Source organism: Mustela erminea, chromosome 19 (genome assembly GCF_009829155.1).
Source record: "Mustela erminea isolate mMusErm1 chromosome 19, mMusErm1.Pri, whole genome shotgun sequence".
In the NCBI taxonomy this organism is placed as follows: Eukaryota; Metazoa; Chordata; class Mammalia; order Carnivora; family Mustelidae; genus Mustela; species Mustela erminea.
In genome coordinates this window covers 47837713-47857416 of record NC_045632.1, presented here as the reverse complement: position 1 = coordinate 47857416, position 19704 = coordinate 47837713, and the positions used below count along the sequence as shown (strand labels likewise).

The window sequence follows — 19704 nt, the reverse complement described above, 5'->3', positions numbered from 1 at the left end:
AGTGGCGGTAAGGAGAGTCAATAGATTAGGAGACAGGAACAGAATTCAGCAACAGACCCACCCCTGTACGGTCAAATGGTTTCTGAAAAAAGTGCAAAGGTATTTCAAATGGAGAAAGGGTGCACTTTTCAACATGTCCATATCCCAAAACATACAAGGAGATGAATTTTGATCCATATCTTGCACTACATAAAAAAACTCAAAACAGATTGAAGATCTAATTGTAAAATCTGTGTCCTGCATATATGAAGAACTCTCAAAACTCAATAAGAAGAAAACCAACAACTTAGTTAAAGAGATAGAAAATTTGAACAGATACTTCAACAGAGATGATATATGGAGGCAAATAAATGCCCACAAAGATGCTCAGCATCATGTGTCATCAGGGAACTACAAATTAAGAAACACAAGGAGACACCACCACATATTTATTAGAATGACTAAAATTAAAACCGACTATACCAAGTGTTGGCAAGATGTAACATAAGTAGAAATGTCAGCCATTGCTGGTAGAAATGTAAAATGACACAACCACGTTGGGAAACAGTATGGTTTCACTTATTTGTGGAGCATAACAAAAAGCATGGAGGACATGGGGAGTTAGAGAGAAGGGAGTTGGGGTAAATTGGAAGGGGAGGTGAATCATGAGAGACTATGGACTCTGAAAAACAATCTGAGGGGTTTGAAGCGGCGGCGGGGGGGAGGTCGGGGTACCAGGTGGTGGGTATTAGAGAGGGCATGGATTGCACTGGGTGTGGTGCAAAAATAACGATACTGTTATGCTGAAAATAAATAAATTAAAAAAAAATGAAAAAAAAAGTAAATATATGCCTGCTCTATGACCCAGCCATTTCACTCCTAGATATTTACCCAAGAAAATGAAAGCATATGTTCTTGCCAAGACTTGTAAGGACATGTTCATAGCATACTGTATGATTCCATTTATTTATTTATTTATTTATTTGTTTGTTTGTTTATTTTTAAAGATTTTATTTGTTTGAAAGAGAGAGACACAGCGAGAGAGGGAATACAAGCAGGGGGAGTGGGAGAGAGGAGAAGCAGGCTTCCCGCTGAGCAGGGAGCCCAACATGGGGCTCTATCCCAGGACCCTGGGATCATGACCTGAGCCGAAGGCAGAGGCTTAACCAACTGAGCCACCCAGGTGCCCCTGTATGATTCCATTTACATAACACTCTTGAAATAGTGGGATTACAGAGATGAAGACTGGGTGTCATTTTTAGCACAAGTGGTTTTTATCGTAAGTGGAACAGAGTCCACTCTCCGGTTTCTGTGGACATGGCTAGCAAAGGGTTCACCCAAGCCCCATTCTCCTCCTTTTTTTTCACGAGAGAGAAGGAGAGAAAGGTGTGTACCCTTTCCTTACAGAGCTTGTAAGAGAAGTCGATCTAGCCAGAGACAGCCGTGCAAGCTTCCCTGAGAATGTGATGCTTGAGCTGAGAGCTGAAGAGTGAATAGGAATGAACTAAATGAAGAGGGAAAATGAATATTGCAGCAGTGGGAACAGAATATGCAAAAGCCCTATGGCAGGGGCCAGGGAGCAGGTCTGAATGTCTGGTGTTGGCACCGAGAACTGTTTGAACGAGTCACTCGTTTCTAATTGCGGAGCTTGCCGGGACCCCTCCAGCTGCTGGCCCATCTGTGAGCAGCATCTACTGACCTCTTTTACTGCAGGAGGTCCCACGCAGACTCCAGAGAGGGTCAGGCTCAGGGGATTGCCTCCCTGGATGAAGCAGAGCAAGTTTTTGTAGAGACTCTCCTTGCCCACTTCAGTGGGATGGTAGGTCACTTCGAAAGAAACCTCCATGCCTGCAGTGATATAGCCTTCTTCTGGGCTGATGGAGAAATGAGGCTCAAATTTTTTGACATCCCACTTAAACCTTTTCCAAGACAAAAGGAGACAAGAAAGACAGTTTACTAGTATCCTGGGGGTGTCTTCAATGCTGCTGAGATCAAGAGACGTTGCCTGGGCTTTTAGCTGGGACATTTACCCCCTTTGGGGACGAGAGCCGAGTCAGTCCTGGGTAAGACAGCTCAGCGGCTTCTCAGACCGAGCAGGGTGGAAAGGGGTTGCATATTATCTTGTGGCCCACGAGTGACTCATGGGGGGACATGTGCATGAACTCACTAACACGTGTGTGCCCAAGATCACATGGCTAGGAAGGGATTGGGCTAGGACTGAACCCTCCCTGAGACCGCGGCTATCAGCACTCCCTGCACTGTCTCGCAGGTCAGATCCAGGAGGGCAGAGGTGATGCCCTCCTGTGAGCGCTGCACCTGCTCTTGGTGGTGCTGAGACCTGAGGGCCCTGTGTAGTCATCCCTTGGGGGCCAGACAGGAGACAGAGGGCGGGGGGGGGGGGACAGACCTGTGCTTCCAGCACTGGGGAGCGGGGGCACCACACCATGCCCTCAGGGTGCTGTTTTCACTGAAGTCTGGGCGAGGGCGCCCCCTGCAGGTATGCAGTGCCTCCTGCATGGGTATGGTGGCAAGCCTGAGTAGTGATTGGGATGGGCGCCTGCTAGCCAGGGGGAAGAGGCTGGAGAGGACAACGGTCATAGATATCCTCAGGTTCCAATCCCATCTTTTTCATTTCTTGCGTGAGTGACCTTAGGTCAATCACCTAACCTCCTTGAGCCTGTGGAATGGGGACAGCAGAGGACATTACAAGGGTCTGGGATAAGTAATGGGAGCTTATTTGCTAGAATGTTCAGCACTGCACCTGCACAGTGTGAGTCCTTGCTAAATGCATGATTTTGGTAAAGTAATCTCAGTTGTTTCATCTGTAAAATGGATCAGCGATGGAACTGCTTGGGATTAGCCAAGAGGAGCTACGTGAGGGGCATAGAACAGTCACCAAGCAAATGTTCTCGATGACATTAATTTTTGTCTTCCTGGCAGCAGCAGTCACCCGAGTGGGACCACTGTTGTCACATCTTGAGCAAAGGGAGGGGATGCAAAAGGGAGGGGAAAGAAGTAACAAGCGGCCAGACTTGGAACACAGATGTCCTGTCCAGACTGAGGACATAGCCAGTGTCACAGGGCTGTGCTGGCCTCGGGGTGGGCACGCCGCTCTCCTACCTTGCGCCCACGTCACCCGTGTTCAACATGAGGATGCGACGTGTAGCTTGTGTCTGATACACGACTGGCCCGAAGGGGAGATGCTCCTGGTCCAGGGAGATCTCCAGGGCCTGGCAGCAGCCGTTCAGTAGGAAGAGGGGACGCAGGAGCCCCATACACTCCATTAACACCTCCTCAGAGAAGGGAGGGATGCGCTTCTTCGGGGCAAAGATGACTTCCAGCTTACAGACCTCTTTGTGCTTCAGAGTGATGTTGTGGAAGGGTATCAGGGTGAGGACCTGGACAGAAGCACAGTGAGACTCAGCCACTGAGGGCAGGGGGCGTCTGGGGCATCCGTTTCTGGGTCTTGCTGTTAGGGCTGCGCCAGCCCAGGGGTCAGAGCCCATTCTGCTCCCTCCCGCTGGCTGGGTCATCTTTGGCAAGTTACTTAAGCTTTCTGTGACTTACTCTATGTGAAGATTCAGATCATCTGCATGGTAATTGGCATTCCACAAATGCTAATTCTCTTTCCAGCCCCTTGCAGCACATGACCCCTACTCTCCGGTGGAGGAAAGAGTTCGATAAGAGGACATGGAAAACGCTCAATGCTCTGATGTCTTTCCAGGGAGGACTCCCTGTGCTCCCTGCACCACACTCCCTGGTGTGCTGTTTCAGATGCAGATTCCCAGGTTCTCCCCCAGGCCGACTGAATTTTGGGAGAGCCTGGAACTCACATCATCAAAAGTGCTCTGACCCACGCGTTCTGGAGTCTGGGAACTGCTGTTTCAATTCCTATCATCTCCCCTTCCCACTCTGTCTTGGCAGAAATGAATGAAAGTCAGCTCTAAGGAAGCCGAGGCTCCTTTGGCGCTTGTGCTCCCCTGGGGTGCAGAGCGGAGGACCGCGGCGGCTGGGGTGAGATGAGCGAGAAACTGCACCGGGACCGCGATCTTCGCGATTTCTGCAAACACTGTGACACTGAAGGCCAAGCCCAAGGCCACCGAGCTAGTACAGGTTACTCATCCCTGAAAGAGACAAAAGTGGCTTGGCCCAAAGGTCAGGGGCCCCGGCCCAGTGGCACTGAGGACGTCGCCTAAGATGAATGAGGAAATGGAAGCAACAAGTCGACCCTGTCTCTGGATGGCAGCATGGCCACGGGGTGAGATGCCCACCGGCTCTCTTGCTCTGGTTAGCTCCCCAGCCCATTTTCCTGGCCACCCACAGACGGTTCACAGTCTCCTGCTGTACCGCCTCCCACCTGGACGTCCGGAAGCAGAGTCTCCGGAGCACACGGAGCTTTGCCTGCGAGCGCACCTCTCCCCAACCTGTCTGCCTGCATTCGCTTCTCACCCTAGCTTGGTGCAGGCCTCCCTCCATCGTGAGGCCTCCCAACAGCCCCAGCTGTCCTCTGAGCTGCCCTTTCCCAACTCACATCTGGTCTCTGCAGTTTCTACACTTTTCGGGTATTATTTCTGGGTCCCTGACCCCTGAAGACTGGAAACTCCACCAGACCTGTCTATGTTATATGACCTTGCTACAGCCTGAATGGTGACCCCCCCAAATGCATATGTGAGTGGTGTTCAGCCTCTAGGGAATAATTAGGTTTAGATGAGGTCTTGAGAGTGGGAGCCTCATGACGGGACTAGAATCCTTGTGAGAAGAGACACCAGAGCTCGATCTCGCTGTCTCTCTGCTGGGTGGACATAAAACAAGAAGGCGGTCATTGGCAAGTGATTGTTTCTGGGTGTGAGATTATGGGGAAAATGGTTTTCTTTGTGACTTTTATAGGATAGATATGATCATGAGAATCCGGATCTACTGAATCGTGTCCCTTTCTCTTTCACTTGCTGCCCTTTCGAAGTGTACAGCCTCTCTAAGCCTTGGTGTCCTTCTGTGTACAGTGAGAATAAAGAAAGCACCAGCCCCACACTGCTTTTGGGAGGACACTCCGAGGTGGCACGTGGGGAGCTCTTGGAACGGCCGGGCACACTGCAGGTGTGCGAGAAGTAGGGGTGGTCAGCGTGGCAAGCACCGTCATCCATACCATCGGGACGAGGGAGGGGCCCGCCGGGAGCCCTGAGCACCAACCTTGGGTTCCTGGAGTTCTTGAACTGAGAACAGGACTGACAGGCTGAATGTGAGCTGGGTGTGGCTGTTGTTCATGATGGAAACCATTTTCTTCACTACCTGTCCTGGCAGGACAGCTCCTAACTTCACAATCCTGTTGGCTGGATCTAGCACTGAAATCTGCGGAACAGGAAAGAGAGCAGGGATGGAGGGGTTCATCGGTTACGGAGAAGAGTAACCAGCGTGACCCATCTGCTCTGGTGAGGCGGGGGTGCTTCATCTCCCGCCGTGTCCCGCCGTCTTCATACGGGGAGTGGACATTCATGGGCATAGAGGAACCCCTAAGCAGTTCCTTACACAACTACACAATTACAACAGGGTGAAGGGTTGTGGAGGCAACGCTCGGGGTACCTTGAGAGCACATTCAGAGGCTGAACTGGCTGGGGGGTCTGGGGAGGCGTCCCTGAGAGGGCATGTCTACACTGCACCAGGGAGCTAAAGGAAGGGCAGGATCTAGACAGTTTGAGTCGGGGTGGGTGTGAGGTTGGAGGGCACCCTGGGGGCAGGGGGACACTCTGTGGCAAGGCCCTGAGTCAAAGGAGTGGCTCAGTCAAGGCCTGTGGCCGGGAACGAGGGCTGCCCTAAGAAGACAGGCTGGCAGGTAGTGGGTTCATGCTGGGAGAAGTGGGAAGCCAGGACAACACGGGGTGACCCCCTCAGACACGTGTTTTGGGAGTGCTCTGGCTTGCGTCTCTCTGGAGACAGGCTAGAAGGCGGCAGGAGGGAGAGCCTGGAGGAGTGACAGGAGCCCAGCATTCAGACTACAATGGCTGCTGCAGAGGTGCCGCGGCGGACACGCTTCCAAGTCCTCACAAGGCCCTGATCCTGGTGTTGGCCGGGATGGATCAAGGGCAGGCTGGGCCTGGCCCGCAGGACTCTGCAGCAGACCCTGCGTGGGTCACTGTCATTTGCTCAGTCCCTAAAGGGCACACCCCCTACTCCTCAGCTTTCTTGATATCCAGCCATTTCCATTCGGTCTCCAAAGCTGAGAGTCCCTAGCAGCAGCCTGTCCTCCTGGAGGTCCCCTTGGGATTTCCCCCAAAGGACCTACACACCGTGGGTACAGAGTAAGTGAGTGACTGAATGAGCAGTGAGAGCAGAAGAGGACTCCCCCCCCCCCACCGCCCGTCCAGCTTGGGTGCAGACACACCAGGAGGCCATGTCCTGGGGTTCCTCTAGCTTGATGGGAAGGCTGCCAGGGACACCTCCCTCCCAGCCCTCCCCCATCTTCTCTGTCTGTGGCAGGAATGTCCCGTGCATTTCTGAGCATCTGGGAAAGCCTTCCATCTTCCAGAATGTCCTAGTAAAATGCAAATATGCTCACCAAACAGATACCTTAAAGGTTTACCAGACACTGGGGAGAAAGGGATTAGCACAGGACTTTCATTAGGGGCGCCTACTTAGAAGCCATGTCCTCAATCGAACATAATCCTGGGACCTGTGTCTGGCAGAGAACATTACTCAATGTGGCATTAAGGAAAGATGTTCCTTTCCTTAATGAAAGGAAATGCATATCTGCACACACAGCCAAAATAAATTGCTATGCAAAACAAATCTAGCCTATTAAACCTGAAAACAAAACACACCCTGATGTAAGAGGAGAAGGCCGTGCGTGGGATTCTGCATCTGATAGTCTCAAACTTCTCCAAGAAAAAGAATGTTTCTCTGGTGCCCGTGACTCCTCGTAGCCTATGATTCACTGAAGTTTGGTCTGAGGAAGAGTCAGATTGGACAGTTCACCCTTCAGTGGGACTGGCTGGCCTCTGACAGAGGAGCTTGGGGGCCAGACAGGTGGAGAGGGGGAGGAAGAGTGGGCTCAGGGGGGCACAGGTGGCTGGAGGGCAAAAAGGAGGGTGCCAAGCCCGAGGATCTCATCAAGGTTTCTTACCTTCATTTCAGTGCCTTTCCCTTTGATTTCAATTATTTGCTGTGAGAGCCCATTGATTTCAAAGGGGATGAGTTCTCGGTATTGGATACTTTCTCGAGGATAAAAGGTGATTGGAATCTCCAGTGTCTTTCCTGGCTTTATCACATCGACGCGGAAGTTCACCTCGAGGTATGTGGTATTGGTATACAGACAGTCTAAGCTGCAGAAAATCAGGAGGAAGGTGTGGAAGTTAGAGGGTGCTCATATTTCCATTTTGTCTACAAAGGAAGAGGACCTCCAGGACCAGCCTGTGCTCCTAGACGTCAGAACACATGTTTAAGTCCCCCAGAAAGACTGATTCTGTCCCCTTATCTCTCTGAGCTGGGTACTGATGGATTTCCTGCCCTCTGCCCTGGAGTCAGAGGAGTTAAGCGTTGGAAGGGACCTTAGCAGTGGTCCAGGCCATGGCTCCCTGGCATAATCAAGTTACTTACCCCAAATCACACCCAGAGATCCTGGCAGAACTGGGCCTCAAACTCAAAAGTGCCATGGCCCTTTGTTCCATGCAAAGGAAGGAAGTACTTCCTGGGGTGCCTGGGTGGCTAAGTAGGTCAAGTGTCTGCCTCTTAACTTCATTGAGCTCAGATCATGATCTCAGGGTCTTGAGATCGAGCCCTGCATCAGGTTCTATGCTGGGCATGGATCCTGCTTAAGAGTCTCTCTCCCTCTCCTTCTGCCCCTCACGCCCCACCCCAACCCTGTGAGAGTGCTTTCTCTCTCTCTCTCTGTAAGGAAAAAATGGAGAAGGAGGAAGAGGAGGAGGAGGAGGAGAAGTGCTTCCTAAGTAACTGGGGGGGCAAAGCACAGAAGAGAGAAGTGTGTGTTCTGAGGCAGATACACAGGAGTTTGGATCTGGGCTCTTAACCACTAACCAGCCATGAGACCTAAGAAAAGTTACTTGCCCTTTGAGCCTCTATTGCCTTATCTGTAAAGCTGGGGCAGTGACAGCTACCTCGTAAGGCTGTTGGGGGCATTAAATGGAATAGAGTGACTGAGTCAGTCACTAAGCAGGGCACGGAGGAAACACTCCACAAAGGCGATCTGTTCTCATTATCACTAATCGCCCAATTACGTGGCGTCTTCGAAGACCATGTCCCCTCTACGTCCACTTGTGGGTAGGAAAGCACGAGACCTCCCCATTTCAGTACTTCCTTGTCTGTCTTCCAGGTATTTAGAGAAGGAGTCCTGCTAGGCCAATACACGTAACTGAATGCCTTTCCGATTGAATTAAATCATGCAGGAAAGAGTGCAGGTAGATAAGAGTTTTAATGAGCATTTCCAATCGATTACATGACACTCTCGTAAGGTCCCCTTCAGGATGATAACCATCAGCATCCCAGCAGCAGCAGCAGCAGCAGCAGACAACCATAACGGAGCATCGCCTATGTTCCAGGCACTGCTCTTAGGGCTCTCTCTGGGGGCTAATTCAATCCTCCTGAGAGCCCCATAGGAGAGGCTCTATTATTATCCACCATCTCAGGCGAGGAGAGGTGAGAACATGTGCCCAAGGTCGCACAGCTAGGGAAGAGCTGGAGCTCAAACTTGGGCCTATGCTATCTACCTAGTGGCTCTCTAGTGGCTGGTAGCCACTAGACTTTTGTGGCTATTCAAATTCAAATTCAAATGCATTAAAATTTAGCAAACTAAAAATTTGGTCCCTCAGTTGCACCAGGCACAATTTACGTGCTCTGCAGCCGCATGCAGTCGTGGAGGTTGCCATATTGGAAGCACAGACATGTAACAGTCCCAGAGTCCAGGAAAGTTCTACTGCATAGTACTAACCTAGAAAGCCTTGAGGAAACACAGGTCTCTGGGCTAGTCTCTAGAAATCCTTTTTCGATAGGTCTGGAATAAGGCCCAGAAACCCGTACTGGAACATTCCACACCGCGATGGTGCAGAGAGGCTAGAGTTTAATCAGAAGACTTAAGCTCAGTATAGATCTGTTATTCATTATGAAGTAATGGCCTGAGAAATTCACTTTTTAACTCTTCAAACCTTGGTTTCCACATCTATTATGTGGGGAAAATACATGGAAGCCGCTGAACCTCTCATCAGGCACTGCCCTCCTCATTTCAAGATTTTCAGCAGAGCAGCTCATGGCTACCCAAGTAGTATTGGTGGGGAAAGGAGACTCAGGATTCATGCCCAGCTGTGTTTGACTCTTTCCCGAAATCTTTTTCTGTTTCGACAGCACTTCACCTGTATGACCCATGAGGAGCTACAGACTCATCTGGAAGCTCCAGGAAGACCGCTTACCTCATAGACGTTTCTTCCTTGTTGGTGACAACCAGGATTTGTTTGTATGGGGGCATCCCAGCTTGGTAGATGAAGCAGGTCCCAAAGTTGTAGCTGGTGAAGGAGAAATTAACAGCAGGGCTCACAGCGCAGCCTGAGAGGCTGCACAGATATGTCGGGCCGTGGCTGATCTGTGGGGAGGCAATGGCAGGAAAAGAGGGATTACATGTGTGAGCAAAGGGCTCCTTGAGTCCCCAGGTGAAGGAGGAAAGCAGTTGGTGATTAAAAAAAAATAATAATAAAATAAAATAAACAATAAATTCAGGTGCTAGGACTCCATGGGCAGAGAATCTGATTCACAGGTTAGAAGTTTGTTTACTTGAGGAAAGCAAAGTGAGACAGTCGCAATCAGACCCCGCATTGGCTCTGGCAGCGAGGATTCAGCCGGAAGGCAGGGGTGTGGTGGACACTGCGGGTTACTGTCCCCCATCTGCTTCCCAGGGGTTCCTTATTGGCAGGACCCTGCTTAGCTGCCAATGCGCCCGCCTGGGGGAAAACACTTGAGTTTCTGTCCTTCCTTGACACTAAGGGTGGTCCTCAGACATAGTTCTGGTCGTCTGGATATAAACAGAAAAGGACTAGAGGGTGTCCTATTTTGAATACAGAGGTGGTCTTGCTGAGAGAGCTGAGTTGCTTGGTTGTTGGTTTTTTGTTTGTTTTGCCTTCAGGCTCTTCCCTCTTGTTTGCACTTTGAATGCAGACCTAGGGCTACAGGGGGGAATGGCCACCTTGCAACCAGGAAAGGACAAGAATGAAGAAAGTCAAAACGCCCTACGTCAAGGGTGAAAGAGTGGAAGATAGAAACAGAATGGGTCATCCCTGGGTTCTCAGTAAGATGACACAGGTGCCTACTGGGACATGAACTTAATTTGCTCTTCAGAAACTTAAGAATATGAAATTTGGAAGCTGAAAATTTATTTAAAACAAAATATCCACTATGTATCCTAAATATCATTAGAAAAAGCATTATAACAGTCATTGGCACAAGTTTTCATAAGCAACTTTATAAACTGAAAAACAGCTTAAGGCTTTTAAAGTCTTTATATTTTGTGACTGATTGCCTAGAAAGGATTAAAATTGACCACCTTCGACTCTTCTGCCAGTTAGAGCAGGAAGGTACTATGATGTGTGTGTCATGTTTCTTCAGGAAGACATGGAAGTTCTGAAAAAGAAGTTTCTCCAAAGTGATGGGCTCCTTCTGAGGTGGGGTGCCTGCCTCTTCCCAGGTAAGATGGCTGCAACATTGCCCTTGAGTTCCAAACTAGGAATTTTACTCTTTTCTAATGAAAAAAAAATTTTTTTTTAGACTGTACTGTGACTCCATGTCCTTTTAAATTATGGACTGGCCAGCAGCTGACCTTGGGTTCCAATTGTTATACTCCCTGGTTCCCTGTCAGTCACATTTTCTGTAAGGATATGAATAAAGACCACGTCTCTTCACTCTGTCAATTCTTGCTTTTGCTGTGCAGAAGCTTTTGAGTTTGAGATAGTCTTACTTTTTATTTTTGTTTTTGTTGCCTGTGCATTTAGCGTCCTATCCGTGAAGTCACTGCCAAACCAAGTTCATGAAACTTTCCCCTGATGTTGCCTTCTAGGAGCTTTATGGTTTAAGGACTTATGTTTAAGTCTTTAACCATTTTCAGCTGACTTCTGGGCATGGTGTAAAAGGCTCGGTTTCATTCTTTTGCATATGGATCTCCAATTCTCCCAGCACCATTTGCCAAAGAGGCTCTCCTTTCCCATGGTGGGTACTTGGCAACTTTGTCAAAGATTGGTTGGCAGTATATGTGTGCATTTATTTCTGGGGCTCTCTATTCTGTTCCATTGGTCTATGTGTCTGTCTCCATGCTTGTACTATGCTATTTTGATGATGGTAGCTTTGTAACATATTTTGAAATCAGGGCGAATGATGCCTCTAGCCTTGTTCTTCTTTCTCAGGATTGATTGGCTATTTGTGGTCTTTCGTGGCTTCATATGACTCATAGAATTATTTTCCTGTATTTGTGCCACTGGGATTTTGATAGGGATGGCACTGAATCTATAGATGGCTTTGGGTAGCATGGAAATTTTAACAATATTAAGGCTTTCCACTCATGAACACAGGATGTCTTTCCATTTGTCTGTGTCTTTAATTTCTTTCATCAGTGTTTGTAGTTTTCAGTATATAAGTTTTTCACCACCTTAGTTTATTCCTGAGAATTGAATCCTTTTCTGTGATACTGTAAATGAGATTATTTTCCTAATTTTCTTTTCAGATAGTTTCTTGTTAGTGTATAGGAAAGCAACTGATTTTTGTTTGTTGACTTTGTGTTCTGCAACTGTACTGAATTATTTTATTAATTCTAATAGATTTTTTAATTTAAAGATTTTATGTATTTGTTTTATAGAGAGAGCATGGGGCGGGGGTGCAGCAGGCAGAGAGAGAGGGAGAAGCAGACTGCCCAAAGAGCAGGGAGCCTGATGTGGAGCTTGATCCCAGGACCCCAGGATCATGACCTGAGCTGAAGGCAGAGGCTTAACCAACTGAGCCACACAGAAGCCCCAATTCTAACAGATTTTTTAATGGAATATTTTGGGTTTTCTATATATAAGATCATGTTGTCTGCACGCAGGGACAATGTTACCTCTTCCTTTCCAATTTGGATAGATTTTCTCTTCTTCTTGTCTAATCGCTCTGCCTAGGCCTTCCAAAAATGGTGAGAGTGGGCATCCTTGCCTTGGTCCTGATCTTAAAGGAAAAGCTTTTAGCTTTTCACTAATGAGCATGAGGTGAGCTGTGAGATTTTCATATATGACCCTTATTATGTTGGGGGTACTTTCTTTCTAATCCTAGTTTGTCGAGAAATTTTTTTTTAAAGATTTTATTTATTTGACAGACAGAGACTACAAATAGGCAGAGAGGCAGGCAAAGAGAGAGGAGGGGAAGCAGGCTACCCGCTGAGCAGAGCCCCCCACCACAAGGGGCTCGATCCCAGGACCCTGGGATCATGACCTGAGCCGAAGGCAGAGGCTTTAACCCACTGAGCCACCCAGGCACCCCTTGTTGAGAATTTTTATCATGAATTTTGTCAAATGTTTTTTGCCACTTCTATTGAGATGATCATGTGATTTTTATCCCTTATTCTGTTAATGTCAGATATCACATTAACTGGTCTTTGTATATTGAACCATTCTGGCATCTGAGAGGTAAGTCCCACTTGGCTGTAAGTGATCTTTTCAGTGTATTGTTGGATTTGATTTACTGGTATTTTGCTGAGGATTGTTCTACCTATATTCATTAGGGATATTGGCCCATAGTTTTTTTTCTTGTGGTGTCATTGTTTGGCTTTAGTACCCAGAAGAATTGAAGTCAGGATCTTGAAGAGGTGTTAACACTCTCACGTTCAGTGTAGCACTAGTCATAGTAGTCAAGATGTGCAAACAACCTGAACATTCATCGACAGGTGAATAAAGAAAAAGAGGCATATACACACAATTAAGCCATTTTTCTTGAATAAATGATCCTAGGATTCTTGCTAGCCTTTGGTTAACTTCAAGAGTTCTGAAAAAATTGCTTTTGCTAGTTTTTGCCAGTGTTCTCATCACCACGGGAGAGCAGCTCTCCAGGGGTCCTTCTTTGCCATTCCTGCGGGCATCATGAATCCTTGGTTTTTCATTCAGTGACGTATCTTGGAAAATGCTATACATATTTTGTCTCTCTTACTTCTTCTGCACTGGCCACCCATATCCCTTATTCGTTTTAATAGCTGCATAGGATTGCAGTGCATGGAGGGTCCACTGCTTTGCAATGGACACTTATTCACTGGGCACCTCAACTGTGGATGAACCCTTTATACTAGAGATTGTGAGACTGTTTCCAACACGACCACTCTCCAGGAGCTTCTGGAAGGGTGGAGAAGACAAAGAACATACAGGAGAATTACTCTCTCAAGAGAGAGTGCTGGGAATGCTTTCAGGGTCAGACGATGTTAAATGGTCTCACCTTGATTCTGAGTTCCAGGCCTTTCAAGACACACTTCTTAAATGGCTGGAAAGACACGGAGGCATGTGCAGTCTGGCCCACATCCACAATGCCATCGATGGGGGAAAATTCCAAGTATTGCAATAGGGATCTGGGGCCAGATAGCTCTGCCTGGAAGCTGAAGTTGAATTTTCCAGTGTTGATAAAGCTGAGTTCACACTGAACACATTCATTCAACTCTACCTGAGTGATAGAGAACAGAGTAGTATGTTGATGGAATGCAAATCATGGCTCCCTTCTCCGGGGTTAGGATATGTAAGATGTTGGGGAAAAGTATCATTTGGGAGGTAGGGATGACGGATGATGTTAGTGAGCTGAGTATCATGGGCTTAATGTAGTCAGATATTCCACCGAGAGCTACTAAATGATGGGGGGCGGCGCTCATACCTGAAGTGTAAGAAGGCAATTTAATTTTTAGACAATGCTTGGTGGACAAACATCCTTCCTGTATGTTGAAATCAAGTATTATTCCCTGCCCTACCATCTCTCCACCCCCTGGAAGATAAAATAAGTTTCACATCAAAACTATATGCTTTCTGAGGGTGGAGATGCTTCTGGCATGTGCCGTTCTTCTGGTCTCCCTGACATATGAAACAGAGAGCTACAGCTAACATTCCCTTGCACTTCCTTTCCCAGCCAGTGTGGAACCAGAGAAAGAGAGAGAGGGAGAGGTGGGAGAGAATAATCGAGGCTCTCTCACGCTCTTACCTCATAGAAGTTGATAATGTTTGTCTCTTTGGGAGTCAGGAGAGTGATCAAGCCAGTCCTGTCCTTGCACCTGACCTCTGCATTCATAGTGTATCCCTCAGCCTTGACATTTAAAGTCAGAGGGTGAGCTTTCTTTTTCACATTGCAGATCAAATTGAAGTTCACATCTCCCTCCTGCTTTGGTGTGAAGAAAATATCAACCGGGAACCTGGTTGGGGAAGAAGACAGCAGATCAGCTGCCAAGGCCAGCCTGGTATAACCTGCTAAAGAATATGAGCCTGATGCTCTATGAGGAAAAGGCACGGTCATTCCAAATTACGACGAGTTTTGAAGATTTGCCAGTCGTGGCTGAACAGTGCTTTATGAATTCACAAATATAACAGAAAGAAAGGAAAAGAATATAAACATGAGTGAAAAATATTGAGAAGAAGGTCTTAAAGTTCTCAGTGTTCTACAATTTATCAGGAAAATGAACAATGGAAAATAAGGAGGACAGGGATGGAATTGTTCATATAAATTTTAGAGTTGGAAGAGCTGTGATACAGGGCGCTCTGGGGGAAATGGATTCTCCTGGCTAGCAGGTCTAGAACCCTTGCTGTAGTGGGGGTGTGCAGTTGTGGGGGAACTTTTTCTTTACCTGGACAGTGGTGGGATCCAACCTTCCATGGGACATATGACCAGGCTGTTGCTGAAGCCTTCGGAGTACCGGGAGTTGTCCTGGAAGGCAAAAGAGAAGCCCTGCTCCTCCTTGTTGATGATGTGCACGGTCTCCCTGGCTTCTCTGCCTGTGGGAGAAACACCAGCCCTGAGTGAAGGCCTCATGCCTGCTCCTGAAGCATTCAGCAGATACTGCTCCTCAAGCAAGAGGAAGCCTTCACAGAAAAAAATTTCAACTTTTTTTCTCTCTTCTCCCAAGCTCCTCAGTCTTTGACTACCTTCCTTCCTTCCTTCTGCTCTACAAGGGACCTGTTTCCCCTGGTGAGATTCACCTCTCTCCTTCTAGAACTTTATTCCATCAATTTCCTGCTCCTGCTGGGTGGCCCCTCTGCCTTGGTTGCAGCTGTCTGAGGTGATTCTGATGACGTCATTTTCTCTCTTTGTTCCTTTGGAACTAATGCCTTCCTGCTTTCGGTAATGAGGGCTTCACCCTCCCTGGAAGGCCCATTTATTTGTAGATAGTCTCTGCATTACACTCTTTTGAATCAGAGCTCAGGTATGTTGTGAGAGTCCTGCAGGGCCTGAATACATCTTCTGTAACTATTTTGCTTTTTCTTACTTTCCTTGACTATTATAAAGCATTTGTTTTTTTACATATACTTTAGAATCATTTTATCTAATTCTCCCTCTGGCCTTAATCCTTTTGGGATTAAGGCTGCCAGATTTAGGAAATATTTTTTTAGTATAAGTATGTCCCAAATATTGTATGACACATACTTGTATTGACATACTTACACTAAAAAATTGCTCACTGTTATCTGAAATTCAAATGTGACTAAGCATCTTGTATTTTATCTGGCAACATCAGTTGGAATTCTAATTGGAACTTGATTAAATTTGTATTTAATCTTGAGAGAATTAGTAAATGTTCACATCTTGTTTGAGGGCATTTTAATAAGATTTTATAGTTTTCTTCATATAAGTCCTATGCTTTTCATTTACACTTATCCTTAGATATTATATAGGTTTTGTCAATATTGAATGGATTTTTTTTTTCTGTTTCTGGGTGTTTATTGCTAAAAGAAAGAGAAACTATTGATTTTTACATAATTGTCTTGCATCCAGCCGCTTACTAAATTATCTTGTTGATTCTAGTGGTTTGTTTTGCTTTTCTCTAGAGCCTCTGGAGGTTTTCTATGTAAGAAGTCACCGGCAACAGCAAATGAGATAGTTTTGTCTCTTTTTCCTTAATGTTTATGCCAATTCTTGAATTTTCCTGTTTTATTGTATTTGCTAACTAAAATCACAAAGAAAATATTCAATAATAATGACGATAATGAGCATCCTTCCCTAATTCCTGATTTTTAACTGAAGTGGTTCCAGTGTTTAATCACAGTATAATATCTGCCTCTTGATTTTGGTTAGTCTTCTTCTTCTTCTTCTTCTTCTTTTTTTTTTTTTTTTGAGGAAGAGGGAGAGAGGGAGGGAGGGTGAGCGTGAGCGAGTGTGTGCGCAGGGTTGGGGGAGGGGCAGAGGGAGAGAGAGAATCCCAAGCAGGCCCCACTCTCAGCCCAAAGCCCCATGCGGGGCTCCATCTCATGACCCTGAGATCATGATCTAAGCAGAAATCAAGAGTCAGATGCTTAACTGACTGAGCCACCCGGGTGCCCTTGGATAGTCTTCTCTATTGAAGTTTCCCCCTCTATTCCTTCCTATCTTACAATTAGAATTTTTGTTAAGAATTTCTGCAATGACTTTTTAGTGTATATTCAGATGATCACCTGGTTGTTCTTTAATCTGTTGATATATTCATTATATTGAAATGCACCACCTTTGCATTCCCAGATTAAATTCTGTTCGCCTTGCTGTTGCTGTTTCTATTTATTTAATTTAATTTTAATTCCAGTTAGTTAACAGTGTTCTGCCAGACTCAGGTGTGTCATATAGTGATTCACCACTTCCATACCCCACCCGGTGCTCATCAGGGCAAGAGCACTCCTTAGTCCCCATCACCTGTTTCTTCACCATCCCTCTACCCCTCCCCTCTGGGAGCCATCCATCTGTTCTCTATAGTCAAGAGTACTGTTATTGGGGCGCCTGGGTGGCTCAGCGGGTTAAAGCCTCTGTCTCAGGTCATGATCCCGGGGTTTGGGGATCGAGCCCCGCATCAGACTCTCTATTCCGCGGGGAGCCTGCTTCCTCCTCTCTCTCTGCCTGCTTCTCTGCCTACTTGTGATCTCTGTTTGTCAAATAAATAAATAAAATCTTTTTTAAAAAAGAGGACTGTAATTATTCTTATGCTCTACTGCCCATTTATTTGTTCGAAACCTTCTGGAACATCACAGTCTCCTCCCACATACTTCTATGTATCAGTATAAGAAATGTATGGAAATATTACATAATAAGCTGTTAACATGGGCTTCCTTTGATGGAAAGGATAGGTGGAGATAAAATAAATTTTCCTTATATAATAGACTTATTGTCTTATTATGAAGTATATTATTTTTCTAAATATAAAAATCTAATGAGTTACTAAAAATCCTCTCCTTTAGTTGTATTTTACAGACACACACACACACACACACTGCATCCATGTGATAAGGGACCTGGTGATCACTTCCTTTATTTCCTTCAGGTCTCTGATCAAATGTCACTTTCCCACCACCTACTGGAATAGGCGATTAACTTCTGACATGCTATATATTATTCTTTTTTCTTTTTTAGTAGTCTGCTTTCTTTTCTTTTTTTTTTTTAAGATTTTATTTATTTATTTGTCAGAGAGAACCAGAGAGGGAGGGGGAGAAAGAGAGTGAGAAAGAGCACACAAGCAGGGGGAGAGGCAGGCAGAGGGAGAAGCAGGCTCCTCACTGAGCAGAGAGTCCGATGCGGGACTCGATCCCAGGACCTGAGATCATGACCTGAGCCGAAGGCAGGTGCTTAACTGACTGAGCCCCGCAGGCATCCCTTGCTGCTCTGCTTTCTATTACTAGACTATAACCGCCGGGAGGGTGGGGACTTTGGCTGTAGCCACGGCATTCTCAGCTCACAGAGCCGTGCCTGGGTCATCCAAGGGCTCAGTAATATTTGTTGAGCTGAATAAATGCATGAAAGGATGGCAGAGAAATGCGATCGCTGCGGCGCAGACTGAGAAGCGAACAAGTACAGGACGTCCTCCGGAGGCACGTGCAAGTAAGACCGGGATGACACGGGGCTAGGGAAATGGACACAGTCAGTCCAGGCCTTCAAGGAACCTAACAAGCAGCATCCGCAGCAAGGCTCCTGAATTCTCATAGGCTATTAGCGTGTGGATTTAGAAGATACCTGGTGGAAGTTGGATGGAGAAATAAATATTTCTTGGCTTTGTGAACAGTGACAGAGAACGTCTGACGGGCACCAGGACAAGTTTGCCACCCCAGTCGGCTCCTGGCACTCATTGCTGGGTCAGCCCTCACAGGTCCCACCAACTCACACATAAACCAGCAGGACAGGCTTACCAATGAGGAGACAACTGAAGTTGAGGTGTGACTTGTCCAGATTGATGAGAGGATCGGTGGCTTTGCCCACCAGTAGGAAAGGGACGGTGATGTTGTGTTCGGGGATTAAGAAAGTCCAGAAGGCTTCTGTGATGTCCAGATGGGAAGGTGTGAACTGGAAGGTAATCTAAGAAGGCAGTTGGGAACAGAGGAGTAAAAGGTGTTTCTGTTTGCTTGTTCCACATGCCCTTGGAGGCTTCCTGGTGCTGGGGTTATGATGGCTGACATTATCAGGTCATCCCCTCCCCGTTCTGCTGTCTCTGTGAAGGCATGTAAGTGTGGCTGTTCCAGAAATATCAATGTCTGTTTGGACCCTGCCCACAGGTCCTTCTGAGGGGGTCTACCCCCTTCCCACAGCCTCCACAGCCTCCGGTGGCTGGACCACCATATTTCACACCATGTCTTTGTCTGGCATGTAAAAACAGAGAGAATCTGAGAGAAATACGGAATTTTGGCTTTTCCCAAAAAGTTCAGGAAAATCGGCAGCCCTGGGCCACTTGTCTGTGTGTGGTCACCTGACAGAGAAGCACAGCAGCCAGCCAGGGGTGGGCTCAGCATTCCTTGTCATTGTCCCCTGGGCCTGCTCCATTCATTTGTGGGACCTGCCCGAAGGCATTTGAATTCATCATTTCTGTTTCATGGATCTATTTCTGCCTGAGATCCTCTGTGGAATTTATAGGATATGGGGTCTATCATTCTGTTTTGGCCAATGAATTCATGCTTCCCGAGGTCTGACCCCATACTCCAGTCCCCACACCACTGCGTGAACATGAGGACTGAGCTGTGGGACAGGACTCACTTTTCTGTTTTGCCCTTTGGCCTGACCAAGTAAAAACACACCTGTATACTTTTACCACTGTCAGTCCCTTGGGGGAAAAAACAAGCCTTCCTGTTTCTCTATGGGTCCTAGAGTCTCCAGCCACAGTGCCCAGATCCCCTTCTCTGCTTTACTAGTTTCAGTTTTAAAAACTGCAAATGCTAGAACTCTCCATTTCTCCATGGCCAACCAAGGGAGTGCAGGTATGTCTTGTTCATGAGGACGGCCTCCTGTCTATGCCACTCAAGAAATGCTTATTGATTCATGCACCCTCAGGCTGTGCTCCCTCACTCTACCTATGGTCTACAGCACACTTGCTATCCAGAGAGAGAGAGAGAGAGAGATAGAAAGGTCTTTCATCAGATGGTCTTCATTCACATACACACCTCAGCTTTCTTTTCTGGGTGGATGAGGCCCTTCTCTGTAAGGCATGTGAAGGCTGGAGGGTTCTGGAGACTTTCAGTTTCTTCGGAGATCCAGCAGAAGGTGTAGGTGGTGTTAGTGGGGTTCAGGATGGTAAAAGTCCTGGCCGAGGAGGAA

General features: G+C 47.0%; 1 protein-coding gene across 5 annotated transcripts in view; it reads right to left on the bottom strand.

Annotated features, from left to right (window-relative positions):
• Positions 1-19704, bottom strand: part of HYDIN (HYDIN axonemal central pair apparatus protein) — a 379729-nt gene that overhangs the window by 19111 nt on the left and 340914 nt on the right. For all 5 annotated transcript variants that reach the window (XM_032326077.1, XM_032326076.1, XM_032326075.1 and 2 more), the window contains 10 exons: positions 19551-19689; positions 18309-18474; positions 14795-14942; positions 14158-14365; positions 13411-13632; positions 9390-9559; positions 7094-7292; positions 5167-5325; positions 3100-3377; positions 1679-1898 (listed from right to left, as the gene is read on the bottom strand). In XM_032326077.1, coding sequence (XP_032181968.1) covers positions 1679-1898; positions 3100-3377; positions 5167-5325; positions 7094-7292; positions 9390-9559; positions 13411-13632; positions 14158-14365; positions 14795-14942; positions 18309-18474; positions 19551-19689 — 1909 coding nt within the window. The remainder of the gene's footprint in view (positions 1-1678; positions 1899-3099; positions 3378-5166; positions 5326-7093; positions 7293-9389; positions 9560-13410; positions 13633-14157; positions 14366-14794; positions 14943-18308; positions 18475-19550; positions 19690-19704) is intronic.